Genomic DNA, 16941 nt, shown 5'->3' with positions numbered 1-16941 from the left:
ATGGTTTGCCACCGAGATGATGGCTGCAGATTCCAATGCTAACCTGTGGGGACGGGTGTGTCCCTCACTAGTGTCAGTCTGAGCTTTTAGGGAGTCACATGGTCCATCCACATGGTCCTCATTTGCCTCAACTCTTTTAGGGTTGTATCATCTATCTGTTTTCATAGATGTGGTGGCCAAAACTTTTCTGGTGGGGAGGACATGTAGCACAGAGAAGGGAACCCACACTGGATGAATCCCAAGGTGCTGCCACTTAGTGTGTGTGTGGGGGTTATTTTGTGATAACTGAGGGTCAAGGAGGCTGAGTATCTATCTGCTCAGCTTCTTCATATAGCAAGTCGGGTACGAGCTGGGCTTGGCCATCCAGATCCCCTGGGCCCTTAGGCTCTGGAATGAATCCACATTTGCTCAGTGTCCAGTGGGGTTTAAAGAGATGGCCCGTGCCTTCACATGGTCCCAATGAGAGGAGCATGTATCTGCCCTTAGAACCTTCATGGCCAGTCCCAAGACATTGGGCTAGTTGAGTCACCTTCCGTCTGTTTCTGGGATGTTCGATGGGGGTGGGGGTGGGGGTGGGTGTGGGTGTAGGGGTGGGTGTGGGAAGAAGATCACAGGGTGTTCTTTACAGTGAGACTGCAGATGTCCTAGTCCTTGATTTGCAGTTTCTCTTTTGGTTTCTGCCTCATAGAAAACAAACCCAACCCTCCCCTCCCTCCTCTTCCCTACCCTATAACCCCTCCCCTCCCTCCTCTTCCCTACCCTATAACCCCTCCCCTCCCTCCTCTTCCCTACCCTATAGCCCCTCCCCTCCCTCCTCTTCCCTACCCTATAACCCCTCCCCTCCCTTCCTGTATCTTCCCTTCCCCTTTCTACCATAATCCTCAGTTTCTCCTCCTACCTTTCTTCTGACAGAGTCTCTATGCGTGCCCAGGCTCACAGAACTTCAGGCCTTCCTGCTTTAGCCTCTTGAGTGTCGGGGCTATAGGAGACACGCCACCACAGCCAGCTCCCTAGGGAATAAATTTCAGATGGCAAGCTGCCCTGTTGGACAGCACGAGGAACCGAAAGATCTTATTGACACTATTGCTCAACTCATCAGATGCAGCAAGTGTCAACCTAATAATGACAGCTGTGTCCTGAGAGAGCTGGTGTTTCTTGAGCTCCGGCCATGTGATGATTGACATTTTTAATCTAGCATATGATAGAAGAGGAAACTAAGGCTCAGGGGCTAAGGATTCTTTTAGGAAGTTGCTGGCTGGTGACCGAGAGTCGTACTAGAGCTTCTCTGATTTTCCCTCTGTAAGCCACACTTTCAGCTGCATCTCCTCGTGGGTTCATTCTGGACTTTCCCCCCCTCTCCCTTGGCTGGATTCTGTATCTCCCATGCTTGGCAACCACAGCCAATGCAGAAGGAGTCCACATCAGGCTTTGGGTTGGAAGGTTCTGGCATTCTGTTACATGCTGAATTTTAAATAGTTGACCCTTGTTTTTATGACTTAAGGTGTCAAGCCATGGCAGCCCATGATTTTTTAAAATTTCTGTCCCCCAGTAGTGTACCCTCTTTTAGACAGTTTTTCTAATAGCTTGGGTTTTAAGTCGTGTTGACACCTTGGCGGAAAGATGAAGGAGAGAAAACCAAGACCCGAGTTATGGCCTGGGAGCCGAGTGACAGGCTTCCTTTGAGAGATGTCTTTCCCCCCTCCCCTTTCTGTTTTGTGCGCCTTGCAGAACCTCTCCTGGCTGATGGGCTGGCGTGGCCTCTGCGTGCCGCTCTGTGGAACCCAGTGCGGTACAACGCCCCAGTCTGCGAGCGAGCTCGTGCCCCCACGTGCCTGCTTGTTCCCTGTGTACCTGCCGTGTGCGAGCGCGCGGACATGAGTCAGAATGCATCCCACTTAATCACATGTCTGAGCGGATGGGCTGATGTGGCGTGGGGCTGGCGGGGCTGGAGGCTGGTAGCTACACTGTATACTTGATTTTTTTTTTAAACCTAGGGAAGTGTTCTGTCCCCTCGGAGCCCTGTGCATTGTATCCGTCTGGTACTCACTGCTTAGGTGATTTAGCATCTTGCAGTGACTCAAGGGATTTTTCAGATGATGCTGATTATATTAATTGAAATATAATAGCCAGCTAATAATATAATAGCTGGCATTTATGGAGCACTCACCAGGCACCAGAGCCCCAGCCAACCCTTTGATTTTTACACGATCCCCGAGAGATGGCTGCTTGTTTGTGTTCTCATTTTACTGACAAGGAGACCTCTGCTTACCTGCCTTTAGATGGTCACCTTCAGCGTCCTTTCCTAAAGAATCCAGCCCCTTTTGAATGGCAGCATTTGGCATGCGTTAGATTAGATTCCCAATCAGTGTTTCTGCTGAGTGGTTGGAGTTGGACGACTTAGGTTGAACCTGCCTCTGAGCGCTTGCAGGTCCCGAGGCTCATTCCTGTGTTTTCGTTACTGCTCCTAACAGCGGGCCCAATTAATCCGGTTGCAGAAGGTGTGCGGGGCTCAGTGGTCCAAGAACAAGGAGACACTGTGGTGGCAAGGACTGGACTTCGGGGGGGGGGGTGTTCGTGGTCACACAGGTGTCAAAGCACTGCATGGAACTGTCGTTCAGGAGAATTTGCTGAGGCAGCACTCCTCTCCGCCAGTGTCCGAGTGACACTCTCCGTGCTCGTGTGTCTGCCGAAGGTCGCTCTAGAGGTCCTGTAGTTTGGGTGATGGTAACTCGCTTGTACCCCAGTGGGCACCGGGCTGTGCTTGCCAGTTCTGCGGCTGGGACCTCATTAAGCTCCAAAAACTGAGTGGGGGTGGGCTGCCTCCACTCAGGTGACTGGGGGGGATCTGCAGACAATTGGTGTTGAGTTCTCAAGGCCAAGCCCCATGTCAGAGCAGAAAGAGAGGAGGTAAGGCCCATTTGAATCAACTGAAGGGGTAATTTCTGACCTGCCCGTTTGCATGTGGGCAGGAATGCTGCATTGAGAGATAGTTGGATAATCAGGTGCACACTCCAGACTGCCTGGCATCTGGCCACACTCCGTGTGTGCCTATCAAGTGGATGTTTTCTCCCAGTGACGAGAGTGCGCATTCATGGACGTACATGTGTAAACCTAGCTCATGCCCCATGAGCTGGCTGCTCTTCCCTGACTTGTAGTACTCTGTGAGGGAAGACTGTTACCACCCCGTTATTACCTTCACGTCGCGGGCAAGGGTCCTGAACCTGGCAGAAGTGAAGCCATGTCCAGGGTCCCGGAAGTACCAATCATGCACCCCAGATTCCCACTGCGGCCCCGTTACCTCTGAGCCCATGTGGGTTACCCCTTCTGCTGTGTCACCCAGGATAGAATTAGGGGGTGCTCCCTGACCCCATCTTGCAGTGCAGGAGGAGGAACCCAGGGTCTCATATGGGCTGAGCAAGCCCTTGACCACTGTGGCATAGCCCACTCTAGAGAAGTTTTAACTTGCATTTTATTCAGCCTGTTCCTTCTCGAGCCTATGTTCGTCAACTTCATTATGGAGAGAGAATGGGTGTGTGTGAGTGGGGGGGGGGACGTATTGGTGGTTTGGGATGGGATAGAGAGCCCAGCAGCTATGTCGTGTGGTTAAAAGGATGGATTTTTAGGCCACCCTCTTTGTCCTGAGTCTGCTGGATTCCTAGGAATTCTGGAAGTGCATTGGGCCAGGTTCTGGTTAGGGCTGGTTGGGATCACAAATAAACCAAAGCCTGGAAAATTCTCTTGGTATAAATGGTGAAGACCAGGAGGGAGGGAGAACCCGTCCTGGTGCTGTTGAACTTGAGTCTGTCTGTCCGGAGGACATACTGGTCACTTAAGGGCTAGCTTCAGATGGTCAGTGCTCCTTCCCCAGCTAAGTGTTTTTAAGGACTCCAAACTGTCAAGGAAGAGAAGAAGCTCATCTAAAGAGGCCATTTGTCCCCTGGAGCGGAGAGTTCCCATACAAGAAGCTGGAACTCTGGACCATGTTCCTCCTGCCAGCTCTTCCGCTGGGGTTTGTCCCGCAGGGGGACGCGGGCCTGTGGTGTGTGCTCCTTGTTGGTCCTGGGTCAAGGGGCTTGCTGTCAGCCCCCCCTCTTTGATGTCGCAGTCGCAGCAGCTCCTGAGATCCTTATCTCCACACTGCCCGCTTTGATTGCCACATCCATTGTTCTGCTCTTTGCTCTCCACCGTATACAGCCTGGGCTGTGTATACAATTAAAAAATCCTCAACAACCCTGTGCGTCTCAAGTGCCCGGAATCTCCCAGCGTTTCAGAGGCCTCTTGGAGAAGTGAGCAGAACTGTATTTCCTATCCCCAATGAGCTTATTGTGCTAGAAATGTCTCCCGCTGGTTTATGAAGGGAAGCCAACAGGCTGGGGGCCCAAGGGCATTTCTGACTGCAGCCTGTAACCTGGTCCCTTCCTCTGCTCCCCTACCCCCCCATTAAGCCTGCCCCCAGATGTTTTGTCACTCCTGGGGGCATAACCCTGCTTTCTAGGCATGGGGTGTTAGCCTATATGGAGCAGCTGGGTGGGGGCTCATCCCCGTGGACTGCTAGGAAGGGCTTTGGGGTGACTGGAATCAGTGCAGTTCCGTCTGTTGGCAGGGAGAGAAGCCATCATGAGGGGTGTCTGGGCACGGAAAACCCGCCTTCATCCTTGACTGTGCTGGGTGGACAATTGAGACATTCAGTTTACGCCTGAGAGCAGAGTGGGCCAGGGTGGCCTGGCTGACCTGGTAGACCTCCCAGATGAAGCTAGCAGAAGCAAACAGAGCTGGGGATTACCAACCGGGGGAACAACCCCGGGGAAGAGTCCTGGGAGAGAATGTTTATTTCCTTGCTCTCTAGGAGGGATTTGGAAAGAGCAGTAATCCTGGGTTAGGAGTAATTTGTTACAGCAAGATGATACTTGAGTGACAGGTTGCTCTGGCGGAGGCAGCAGAGATGAGCAGGCAGGGGGGTCGGGGGGCCTGTGGAAGGTCAGATATCTCTACCCGGACCTGGGGCTCTTTCTTCCCAGTGCAAAATTAAACCAGAGGCACTGCCGACCCCAGGCTTCCCCGGGCGTAGGGTTAGGAGGTGTCATTGCTACAAGCCTGTCACAGCTAGAGACCGACAATGAAAGTTTGGAAGGGGAGACCTCCTCGTAGCCACTGACCCCTTTCAGATGTGACAAGGGGAAGAAAGTACAAACGAAAATGCACTTAGGGCTGCGATTTCAGCTGGAATTGGGAGCTGGGGTCTGCTTGCCCCGTGCAGGCTGACTGAAGTGAGCCAGTGCACTCTCCCCCCTGCCAGTTTGGGGAGAGACTCTGCTTGGAGAAGTTTAAGCCCTGAGTGCCCCAAGAAAGGAATTAAGAAAAGTTTTCGTTAAAAAAAACAAAAACAAAAAACAAACAGCACCAACTGAATGGTTTAAAAATTAAAACTAAAATCTCCTCAGAAGAGCAAGACCCCATCACTCCCTCTGTCTCTCAGGCCACTTGTCTCCATGAGAGACCTGTGGACTTAAGTCCTGTGGAGATCTGGAGGGAAAAAAAAAAGAAATCTAATTGTTAACTGTCCCCACTATGTGGTTTGGTGCTTAATCTCTTTAGGTTTTCTGTTTATTTTGTTTTGTTTATAGTTTTCTTGTTTTTACGTGGATTGACTGACTGGGTGCTCACCGGCCATGGTGAGTGTGTGTGTAGGTCGGAGGACAGCGGTGGGAGTCGGTCTCTCTGCTGTGTGGACCCTGGGGTCAGACCCAGGTGCTCAGGCATGGTAGCAGTGCTCTCCTCCACAGAGCCGTCCTGCCTGCCCATCCTCTATGGGAGGGAGCTGGAGCGCGTCTGGAAGACGTGCGGGTCTGTTGACATGGCTGTTCTTTCAGAGTTTTAACCATGTGCCCTTCACCAAGCAACCATGCTCTTCTAGTCCTAATCAACAGCATCTTCCGTCCAGGCTAGACTGTGCCCTGTGACTCCGGCCTTCGTGATTCTGCTCCAAGGGACCCAGCTGACCACAGCCCCTTTTGGAAATAGCTTGCCCTTTCCCTGTCTCATCTTTGCTATGATATGGATGGAGCAGGGAGGGTGTCCTCCCTTCCCTCAGGGTCTCCTGACTGTGGTGGTGAGACAGCCATCAAACAACTCTGTGCCTTCTCTTAAAATAATCGGTTTTAAATTGAGATATTATTCCCATGCCTTAAAACGATCTATGTAAAGCAGACACAGTCAGGGTTTGGGAGATGGCTAAGCAGGTAAGAGCCATCGCTGCCCTTTTGGAAGACCAGTTTGAGTCCTAACACACAGACATATAAATAAAAGTAAAATAAAGTGCACAATTCATTGTTTTTTAGAATACTCACAGGGTGGGGCAAACACTGACCGTCTGTTTCTGGGGGGTTTTCATCGTTCATAAAGAAACCCCATCTCTCCTGGCTGGTGCTCCCCACCATTCATTTATATAGATGGAATAATATATGTGTCCCCCTGCCTTTTTGTCTGCCTTCTTTCATAGAACGTATCACGGACCATCCAGGGTCTAGCATGTGTCAGTATGCTGTCTGATTTTATCATTAGATAATACTCCGTTTTGTGAGTGCACCGCACTTCAATTATCTGGTTTTCGTAGTCTAAAAACCAAGAGTCTTGGTGCCTTTTAGTTACAGGTCATCCAGGATTCGGCTTAGCTACTATCAGGACCCGTGCTTGCTCCCTAGGCTTTTCTGTGTCTCCCGGTTTATTTTCTGTCTGCAGATGGCCTGCATCTCTTTTGACATATGGCGAGACACAGGTGCTAAGTCAGACATTCCAATTAACTTGACTGTTCTTGGCCTTTTTATAAGTAGTAAAAATTGTGATGGCTACAACTAGCTGGTTTTTAAAACGAGAGATTGTAAGTGTTTTCTGCCTAAAGGTGACCTGTCTCTGGCCCGCCTGTTCATGGGAGGTTCCCACAGAGGCTTGCAGGCAAGAGGTCCGTTAATCGCCAGCTGGGGGCTCAGGGAATGGCCTGTGTGGCTCTGGCTGGAGGCTGTAGACCAGGACCCGGGAGAGCTCACATCCTCTAACCTGGATCAGGGATTTGGGTGCATGAAACATTGGCTCGGCATCCGTGGCTCTTTTCTCTGGTTGGAGCTTGGTGGCCACAGATGCCTGGTAGAAAAATCAGGGAAGGCAAAGGGGACCTAGGAGGTGAACCTAGATGGAGTAGAGAAAGTTGGTGGCCTGAAGACCTGTGTACCTGTCTACCAGGTGACCAGCCTTGCGTCTTGTAGCAAGCTAGGTCCCATTTGATTGGCCTGGGTTTCCTTCTTGTACGAATGTCAATTCTACATCCCCTTCCCCTGTATTTTATAGGGTTATTCTTGGCATAGGGGTCACTGCTAAGGTACCTCAATGATGAGTGGCATTGTTGGCTTTTGTTCTATCACTGTGACGGGAACCAGCCACAGGATTTCATTTACCATCTTTAAAAATGAATGACTCGTGAAAGTGCAGGCTAATAATGGCTGCTTGGACCCTGGCAGCTGCATGTAACTTTTTCTCTTGGTCATTTTTCTGTGAGAAATGGGACAGTGATTTTAAGAGAAAGTCCTCAAGTTCCTTCTGTGTTGGGTTTTATTTAAAAATGAACAAAACCAAAGACAAGGCCCAACCAAACTCTACCATCTCGCCAGTTCTCACGGCCCCGTTCCTTGTTCAACTTTAGAGGTCCCTGGGGGTTCTCCTCCTTGGTGCACTATAGCGTGTGCTCATCATGTTGGACCCCAGACCGGAAAGCACAGATCTCTGCATCTTGTCGCACTCTATAGGCAAGCAGACCTTTAAAAACAGAAGCATTGTGGATTGTTTGCAATAGAACCAGCTCCGGAGTTTGTAATTGCCCATTCTGGTGGTTCTCAACCCTGTGGGTTACGGCTCCTCAGGGGCCACCTATCAGACGTTTACGTTACAGTTCATAGCAGTAGCAAAATCACAGTTATGAAGTAGCAATGAAATAAATTTTATGGCTGGGGTCACCACAAATGAGGAGCTGTATTGAAGGGTTGCAGCAAAGGAAGGCTGAGAACCACTGTCCTATACGTTCTGCAGCTATGGGAAGCATTGGCTCAACTGGCCTCACAGTGACAACCTGCAAAGACTCTGAAGGGATTTCTGGAACGGTCCACGCATTTTCAATGTCAGTATAGTTGATGAATGTTGACTTTTGGAAACCATACACAGAACATTCTACAAACTTAATTTTAACACAGCTTTTCACATTTTTAATCATTGTGGGTAAGTTCAGATTTTTTGCCTACCAGGAAAAAAATCTTTGTTCATAGGAGATGGATAGGAGATGGGATGGATTTTTTTTTCCCATTTCCAAGAAATGAAGGAGGGCCAGAAAGGGTCAGCTAGGCCTACTCTTAATTTCTCTCTCTTTCTCTCTCTCTCTCTCTCTCTCTCTCTCTCTCTCTCTCTCTCTCTCTCTCTCTCTCTCTCTCTCTGTCTCTCTGTGTGTGTGTGCACCCATGAGAGTGCATGTGTGTGTGTGTGTGTGTGTGTCTGTGTCTGTGGGTGTAAGAGTACATGAGTGTGTGTGTGAGAGAGAGAGAGTGTGTGTGTGTACGTCTGTCTGTGTGTGTGTATGTGTCTGTGCCCATGAGAGTGCATGTGTGTGTATGTCTGTGTGGGGGTATGTGAGAGTGCATGTGTGTGTGTGTGTCTGGGTGTGGGATTGTATGTGTGAGTGAGTGTGTGGGTGTGTGTTGTTTCTTATAACTTGACCTCCTGAAGAGGCCCAGTGATGACTGCTATTGGGACAATACTCCAACAGCCCATTTTCTTATTTCTGGTGCTTTCTTCCTTGTGCTAAGTGGCCTCTGGTGGCCTTTTCTTTAGTAAGGTGTGATACATAGTCACCACTTTCTCTTGTGCTGCCTGTTGACGAGGGGAGTCAGCTCTGGCCCACGCTGCTTTGAAAGGACAACTTGACGATTTTGGACACGGTGGACCATGGGTGACCCTGCCTGCCCTTTGGGACACGTCTGATGTTTCTACAACTTCCTGGTACCGGTGAGCTAGAAGATTTTGTCAGTGGGAATCCATCAAGGATCCATTGCGAAGCTGGATCCAGCTATTTAGATTTCGTGAGAAATAGATTTTCCTAGTCAGAATCAGCTTGAGTTGAAGAGGCGTTGCTGCCCCTCGGTTTTTTTTTTTTACCGATTGTCTTGGCTGACTGCGGACTGTGGGACTTTGTTTTCTGGAAGGGGCAATGACACCTTCATTTTCTTTGCGTGTGTGTCTGTTTGTGTGTGCTATGCTCATGGGAGCAAGAGGTCAAACTTGGGTGTTGTTTTCGGGACCCGCCATTTTTTTTTTTTTTTAGACAGGGTGTCTTTTTGGCCTAGAACGTACTACATAGGCCAGGCTGGTTGGTCAGCGAACCTCAGGGCTCCCATGTCTCCCTCCTCACACCGGCATCACAAGAGCCACTATGCTTTGCTTGCCATGAGCGGTCCTGGCGGTGACCCCAGGGCCTTGTGTTTGCAAAGCTGGCACCATACCAAACGGAGCTGCCCCCCCTAAGCCCGAGCTTCACTTTCTTCCTCACCGTCCCCTTACCCACCTCGAGCATTGTCTTTGTGTAAGCCCATGGCTAATGACAGCTGTTGGTCTTTTGGTGGAGGGCAGAGCAGGCACCGTGGGGCTTCCTTCCAGCCTTGTCATATGGGAAAGTTCTGGAGCTAGGAAGCAGACAGTTGCTCTCAAAGCTCTGAGATCTTCTCTGTGCCCTGAGGACGGTCCACCTGTTGCTCTGCTGGGGGATTATCTGATGTCACATGATACACTGTCTCTGGGAAGTGGTGAATCTTGCAGTCAGAATTGCTCCATGATTTCTAGAACTTCCATTTTTGGATAGTAGATGTCGTGACTTCTTTGGAATGGTGGTTCTGTGTGTGACTGGGTACCTTGGTCAGAGGTCTCAGATTTTGTTGTTTGTTATTTTGCTTGACAGAGGGTGTCACTATGTATCTCTGGCTGACCTGGAACTTGCTATGTAGACTAGGCCGGCCTTGAACTAGGGTGATCCACCTAAAGGTGTGAGCCACCATGTCCGGCTCAGGTTCTTTTATGATCCTCAAAACACGAGTGACATTTCAATCTAAAATGTAGCCTTTGAGCCACTGAATACACTTTCTTACATGACTGTATCTGAATGTCCAGACTTATACAGGGGTGATATCCATCTGGAGACAACTTAAGCCTTCGTTCTAGACTTTCCAAGCCGGAGATGACTTACTGAGCACTCATAGCTCACTATTGGCTTGTATCTCTGTATGAATGGCTCGAAAACGAAGACTATCTTAATTAGTGAATTAATTCCTTATTTTTGAGTTTTATTATTTTTAAATGATTTCAGAAGTCAAAGGAGATCTTCTAGAGAACCGGCATCCACGTCAGGTGGCTCAAGATTCCAGGGATCTGAGGTTCTCTTCTGACTTCCATGCCTGTACTCATGTACATATAACCCCGCACAGACTCACACATAGGCATACCAAAAAAAGTCTAAAAAGAAAAAAATAGCAAGTATAGTATTCCCCAGATACAGAAAGTTCAGATATCAGTATCCTTTAAATACAGTTTATTGGAGTGCATACAGCCATAACATGACATGACAAGCGGTAGCATAACAACATAATGTAACATAACATAACACAACATATCCATGCTTTGCCTGGGGCTGTTTCAAGTTACAATGGCAAGCATGGCCGTGGACCACAGAACCCGAGATAGTTACTATGTGACAAGCCCTGCCCTGAATAAATAAGAGTGTGGGGGCAATCCCTACACGCCTGCCCATCTGTGGGAGCGGCAAATGAAAGGAGGTGCCAGGAAGCCTTGCTGGTGTTTAATTAAGGATGTGAATTTTTCCCGGCAACTTTGTTACCATTGTCATTGTGCTTTGAGTGCTGTTTGTTTAGGAACATGTGCCCAGGACCCAGAAGCAGTTAGAAAGTAACAGGTTCCGATGGTGTGGTCCTGAAGGATGAGAGATCTGTGGAAGCATAGAATGGCCAGCTGGTCTGATGAGGCTCTGGCAGCTCTGGAAGCTTCTATTTAGAACCTCTTCCCCATCTGCTTTTGGCTTTTTCCTTTTATTGGGGAAAGTGGAAAAAGGAAGGAAATTAGAGGGGCGTGTGTGTGTGTGTGTGTGTGTGTTTATATGTATGTATGTCGCTTGTGTATGAGCATTTGTGTGTTTATGGGGTGCTTTGCATGTGTACACATGTGGAGATTAGTGGCCAATCACTCTCCACATTGTTGTTATTTTGAGACAGGATCCCAGACCAAACTTGGGGTTCCAGGATTTGGTTAGACTGTCTGGCCAGTGTGGCCAGGGGTCGGGGTCCTCTTCTGCACTCATTTTGCAGGTGCACCCTGCTTTTGAAGTTCATGGGACTGGGCCTCAGGTCTGCACACTTGTGTGGTGAGCACATTGCTGACTGAGTCATCTCCCGGGCTCCTCCTTTTTGTTGACAATTCAGCAGGCTTTCAAGCTCTGATTCCTTTCAAACCCTTGGCCCACGGGTCCAGTGCTTAGCCTCACCTCCTAGAGACATAGCGTAAAAATATGATTTGGAGAAGGGCCTAATGGGGCGAGATCAGAACATTATTATTAAACAAAAGATGAAATGCTTAAGCCAAGGTGGCCTTATTATTATTAATTATTATTATTTTTGACTAAATGAAAGCCGAGCAGACCCCTTTTCAACAGTTTTCAGTGCAGGAACTCCCTTGGCCCCGTTTGATTGCCCTTTGTTGAAAAGTTTAATGTTTTCGTAGGCAATTCGTAATGTCCATGTGGAGCAGGAGCCCAGTGCTGTTTTTCTTGTAGGGTGGTGGAGATATCTCTTTTCCCCCCAAAGGATATTAACCTGCAGCGGAACTGTTGGGCAACTGAGGGCGTTCAGCCTTTCTGTGGGTGTGGAGCTCCACTGCACCTCTTCCTCAGGGTTCAGCAGAATAGAATTTCTCACGGCTTAATGTCTCCAGGAAGGAAGAGATTTTTCCCCTTTAGGCTGTAATTGTACCTAATTTCCTTCTTCTTTCCTTTATTTATTTATTTTCCCTATTAATCAGGACGGGGGGGGGGAGATGAGGGAAGTGGGCAGCATCACTTTTGGAAGAAGTTAAGAACTTCTTTTAAAATAAAAAAAAAACCCCGACAATACGCTTGCTTTCCCAGGAGGACCCTGCCATCTAGCATGCCGGTTAAGACTCTGGGAGTGAGCGTGCATTTGTGGGTGCCTAGCTGTTCAGTGGAATCAGGCTGCACCCAAAAGAGGCATCTGAGGCTGTCATTGAGGAGTCCCTGCCAGTCGGCAGGGCTGGGACTGTCCCTCACCATCTGGATTTGGTTAGCTCTCCCTGGGCAGCGGGGGTGACTCTCATTTCCTCTGACCAGTAATGTTATATAGGCAGCGGTCCTGGGCTGCCCTGACATAATTGAAAATTATGTGTATTGTAGGCTCAGAGCGCTGAAATGTAGGCTCATAAAAAATATGTGGTGCAGGTAGCCTGTGGAGATTGGAGCACAATGAGGCTTTTATGTACGCTGAGAATTACAAGTCTCTGAGCTGATACTGCATTCTGAGTGTGACAGTTCTTGGGTGGGTTCCTCGGGGCAAGTCTGTCACCTTAAACCAAGCCTAAATGTTCTAATTCAATAGAGCTGGCACCAGGATGCAATCAGATCTGCTTTACAGATGGTCAAAGATGAAAACCTGTCCACTCACCGAACCCCCCTTCCGTTGGGGCATAGCAGGAGGCGTGGGCGTGTTCTGTTCAGCTTTGCAGTTTTGTCTGTGGGTTCTTACAAGATGGAGAGGTAGTGTTGGCCAGTGTTCATTTTTGGTTGGCCTCAAGGAAATGACTCTATTGAGTGGTTTTTGACCAATGCAGCCCCTGTAGTTTATGTGGCAAGTGTAGATGGGAAGAAGTCAGGGCGAGACAGGGCAAAATAGATTCCCGAGAGCCCTCTGGCTTGGAGACAGGGCTGAGGGTACCTTGGGAATTCTGTTTTCAGTGGTTGTCTTGGCTCCAGTTTGGAGGTGGTTTGGTTGTAAGGATGAGTGGGAGGGTCTTCCTAGGATTCAGTTGAACCCCAGTGTCCTTCAGTATTTGGGCAGACCTATTCTTCTGTCACAGACACGGCAACCCTTTTAGCTAGAGATGGCAGCTAGAGATCAGTAGAGACAGCTTTGTTGGAAGACTTCGTCAGGCTCAGTCTTCACCATGGGGGCTTCTTGGTAAAAGTCTCAAGCTGCAGGAGCTGAAGCCACTGTGTGTGGATCTTGGCGGCAGAAGCAGACTGTGTACCTGAGCAGGCAGCCGATGGGCTCCGGTCATTCGTCTTAGGTGTAAGCACATTCAGTTTTTATTTGCCACCCAGGCAGGTCTTTGAGCAGAGCACACTCTTTTGCAGACACCTTTGACCTCTCTGTTCCCACATGGAGTTTGAGCAGAGCCTCTTCCTGGACGGTCCTTTGCTGTTTTTTCTTTCTACAGAGACCTTAAAGACTTAGCTACATCTACTTGGTGTCCTTGGTATGGTATTTTTCTTTTCCGGAAATGCCCCCATCTTTCTTGGCATTACCTGGGCGTGGCTGCCCAACTTCTGCTTTGACCTGGCTGTATGTGTGTCAGCTGCCTCACAACTATGAGCTTCCCAAGGGCAGACACTCTGTGCACCCCCTTACCCTCTGCAAGATGGACAGACACACAGCAAGCTTCCATAATGTTTACTGACCACAAAATTCTGGGGTTCAGTAGGTAGGCGTACTTGCATCCAAGCCTGATGAATTTGATCCCCAGAACTCTCATGGTGGAAGGAGAGAAGGGACCCCTCTCATCTCCACGCCTGACACACGCACATTCATTTCTCTAAAATGGGTATTAAGACTAATCATTTCTCTTAGAGTCTCTTTATATGACCTCTAAGCATTACTGATGCTTAGTCACATGACACTTAGAACCGTAAAGACTGTCACTGATGTCCTCACAAGCATCCTCCCCAACTTCCTGGGTGATACTATGATGACCCAGTAAAGCCACGCATCCTTAGAGTATTCAGAGTATCTCTGTCCCCAGCACGCTGCTCTACCTCAGTTTCCCTGTCTGTAAGACTGAAGGAGGAGTTAGGTCAACTGATGTCTCACCATCTTCTCTTAGCTGCTCTGTTGGTTTCAACAGAAGTAGCGAGTTTTGTGTCATCTCCTGCTCCAGAGAAAGGCAGGGAGGGATATAGCGACTTATTCTTTTATTTTCCTCTCATGCTAGTTCTGCTCACATTTAAGAATCATGCCGTTCTTTTGAAATGACTGTGTCAGTTGCACTGTGTCCTGGGTGTGCCATGGAACATTTCCGTTTTCCAAGCGTTGGGGTCGGTTGAGGAATGCTGTGCTTGGGTGAGCACCTGTGTTGTACAAAGAAGTGAAGGAGGTTGGTGTTTTCAAGAGGAAGGTGGCTGGAGGAGCAGATTGGGTCCTGGCGGCCTTCTAGGACCTCTCTGGCTGAGGCTCTGTCTTGGCTTACTGCCTTTGTCCCCTCTTTTTCCCCCTGTACCCCTCTTCTCTCCATTGCCCCGGCATTCCCTCCATCACTCCTCTCTGAAGAAGGTGGGTTATCCAACCCCCTTTACCAACCCCACTCCATAACTTATGCTGCAAAGACAATACTGTGCTTATCAGTAATGTTAATTTTTCTTGAACTTTGGGCTCCCAGGGAAGCTTACTTATACCTTCTCCTTTGTTGTGTATTTTTAGAGCCTGCCTTCCTGCCTCCCTGCCTCCCTCCCTCCCTCTCTCCCTCCCTCCATCCCTCCCTTCCTCTCTCCCTCCTTCCCTCCCTTCCTCTCTCCCTCCTTCCCTCCCTTCCTCTCTCCCTCCTTCCCTCCTTTCTTCCTCTCTTTTTTACTTCCTGATGTAAATAATGCACAATGCTTATATCTAAGGTGGATGCACCCTCTCCTTCCCTGTATTGATTGTTTCCTTTTTTTCCAGTATCTTCAGATGAAATGGCCACTGCTGGATGTCCAAGCAGGAAGCCTCCAGAGCAGACAAGCCCTCAAGGATGCCCGCTCACCGTCGCCCGCACACATCGTCGTAAGTGTCTCTCAGTGACACTCGCCCCTTGACGGGGGCAGAGAGTAGATGCTTTCCTTTTTTCTTTTGTTGATGAAATCTTGTATTTGTCAGTTCTGTAAAAATGTTTCTCTGGAGACTAGCTTTGGATATGGTCTGTGTGACAAGCTATTCTGCTCCCTGTGATGGTACCGCAGCAAATGTCACGAGGAGGTATCCCGGGTCCTTCCCTCCCCACTTGGCTCTGTGTTTTGGGTTAGAAGCTAGACTTGTGGGCGTCTGTTAATAGGATGCATCCTTCCTGTTTCGGGAGGAAACTGGAGATGGCACTGAAGCATTTAGGGAAAAAATGCATTTTAGGGGAATCGAGGCTGAAAGAAAAGCGAGCAAAAAGCAGGACTTGGTCTGAAATCTCCCATCCGCCCTGTTTATCTTGATATGTACTAGAAAGTAACGCTTTACATGAAGATTGGCAAACTTGATCTGAGCTGGTTAACTACAAACCAGAGTAGAAGTGAACATGGAAAGTCTCGAAGTAAACTTAATCCGCGTTCCCACAGCTTTGAAAAGCGTGTGGGCTGCACGCAGAAAACATTTGTTTTTACCGAGACTACAGCGCCAAGCGTGTGTCAACATATATTTTTAATGCGCTCTCCTAGCCTATCGTAGGCTCTGAAAGTCTATAAATTAACCTCCTGAGAAGGTAGCTCAGCCTTATTAGAATATCTATTTGCTTCTATATATTTATATCATGAGCCGGACTTCAGACTTTTGAAATAATTAATGAAAGACATATTTTTATAATGAATTCATGACAGGTAGAATTATGCAAAGCAGGATATAATTCATACATTTTTTATTTACACTATCACAAAATGTTACCCATTAGTCTGTTTGGCCCCTACATTACTCAGAATCTTTAAAAATTGCAAAATAATTTAAAGTAGAAAAACCTTAAGATGCATTTTGTCAAATTTCAGGCCACCTCCTGATTTGGTAGCTTGGTGTAATTGATTATATATTATTTAGTGAGCTAGGCCTCAGTTGCATGTGTGTATGTATCAGAACATAATTTATTTCTGTAAAACCATATTTGGAGCCTTGATTGGTGGGAATGTCTTAACTTCTTATGGTATAAATAAGGCATGTAGGGAGAAGGCTGATGTCTGCTACGAGTTTCTCCCCTCTTCCAGCCCCGCAATTAAATGGGTGTCAAGATGAGGGCTGGAGGTGATAACCGTAGATCATTTTAGGCCCAGCGTGGTTTCAGGAAGGGAACTGAGGGAGACCATCCAGAGATGCCTAAGCGAATTGCCCAATGTCACACACCGAGGTAGCAGCTGGAGCAAAAAGCCCGCATCCGGTTCTTTGCGCCCTTTTGGGACCCTTCCAGTAGATCCTCTTCTGTGAGAGGTGATAGCAATGCTCCCAGCCAACTCTGCTTACCCTGAGCTGGCCAGCCGTCAGGACAGTGATAGGGGTGAGGTGTGAAGAAGTTGCTGGTGTGGGTGCTGATTTGTGTTTCTCTGGAAAATCAAATGCCACATCAAAAACAAACAAAACAAAACAAAAAAATCCTTAGCTATTGGGTCCTAAGAGTGATGGGAGCGAGATTCCCATTTTTCTATGTCAGTGCATTCCCCAACATCTGCCCAGACTTTGGAATTTAATCTCTCTCCCCTTGGAAGCTTACCTGGACGTTTCCCCACATTTTGCCTGCAGAGAGGGTAGTTGCCTCTGCAAGCTCAATGCAGTTCAGACAGCTGAGGCGGTGAAGGGTCATGGGCCATAGCAGTGCCAAGCATGACCCTCATGCAAGTGTGAG

At 48.5% G+C, this 16941-nt stretch overlaps 1 protein-coding gene across 45 annotated transcripts in view; it reads left to right on the top strand.

Annotated features, from left to right (window-relative positions):
• Positions 1–16941, top strand: part of Tcf7l2 (transcription factor 7 like 2) — a 191720-nt gene that overhangs the window by 60251 nt on the left and 114528 nt on the right. For all 45 annotated transcript variants that reach the window (XM_040742487.1, XM_021227982.2, XM_013114105.3 and 42 more), the window contains one exon: positions 15036–15137. In XM_040742487.1, the coding sequence (XP_040598421.1) occupies positions 15036–15137 (102 nt within the window). The remainder of the gene's footprint in view (positions 1–15035; positions 15138–16941) is intronic.

This window comes from Mesocricetus auratus, unplaced genomic scaffold, assembly GCF_017639785.1.
Source record: "Mesocricetus auratus isolate SY011 unplaced genomic scaffold, BCM_Maur_2.0 Super-Scaffold_4256, whole genome shotgun sequence".
In the NCBI taxonomy this organism is placed as follows: Eukaryota; Metazoa; Chordata; class Mammalia; order Rodentia; family Cricetidae; genus Mesocricetus; species Mesocricetus auratus.
The sequence above is the reverse complement of the archived record's forward strand: the minus strand, read 5'-3'. Positions and strand labels throughout refer to the sequence as shown.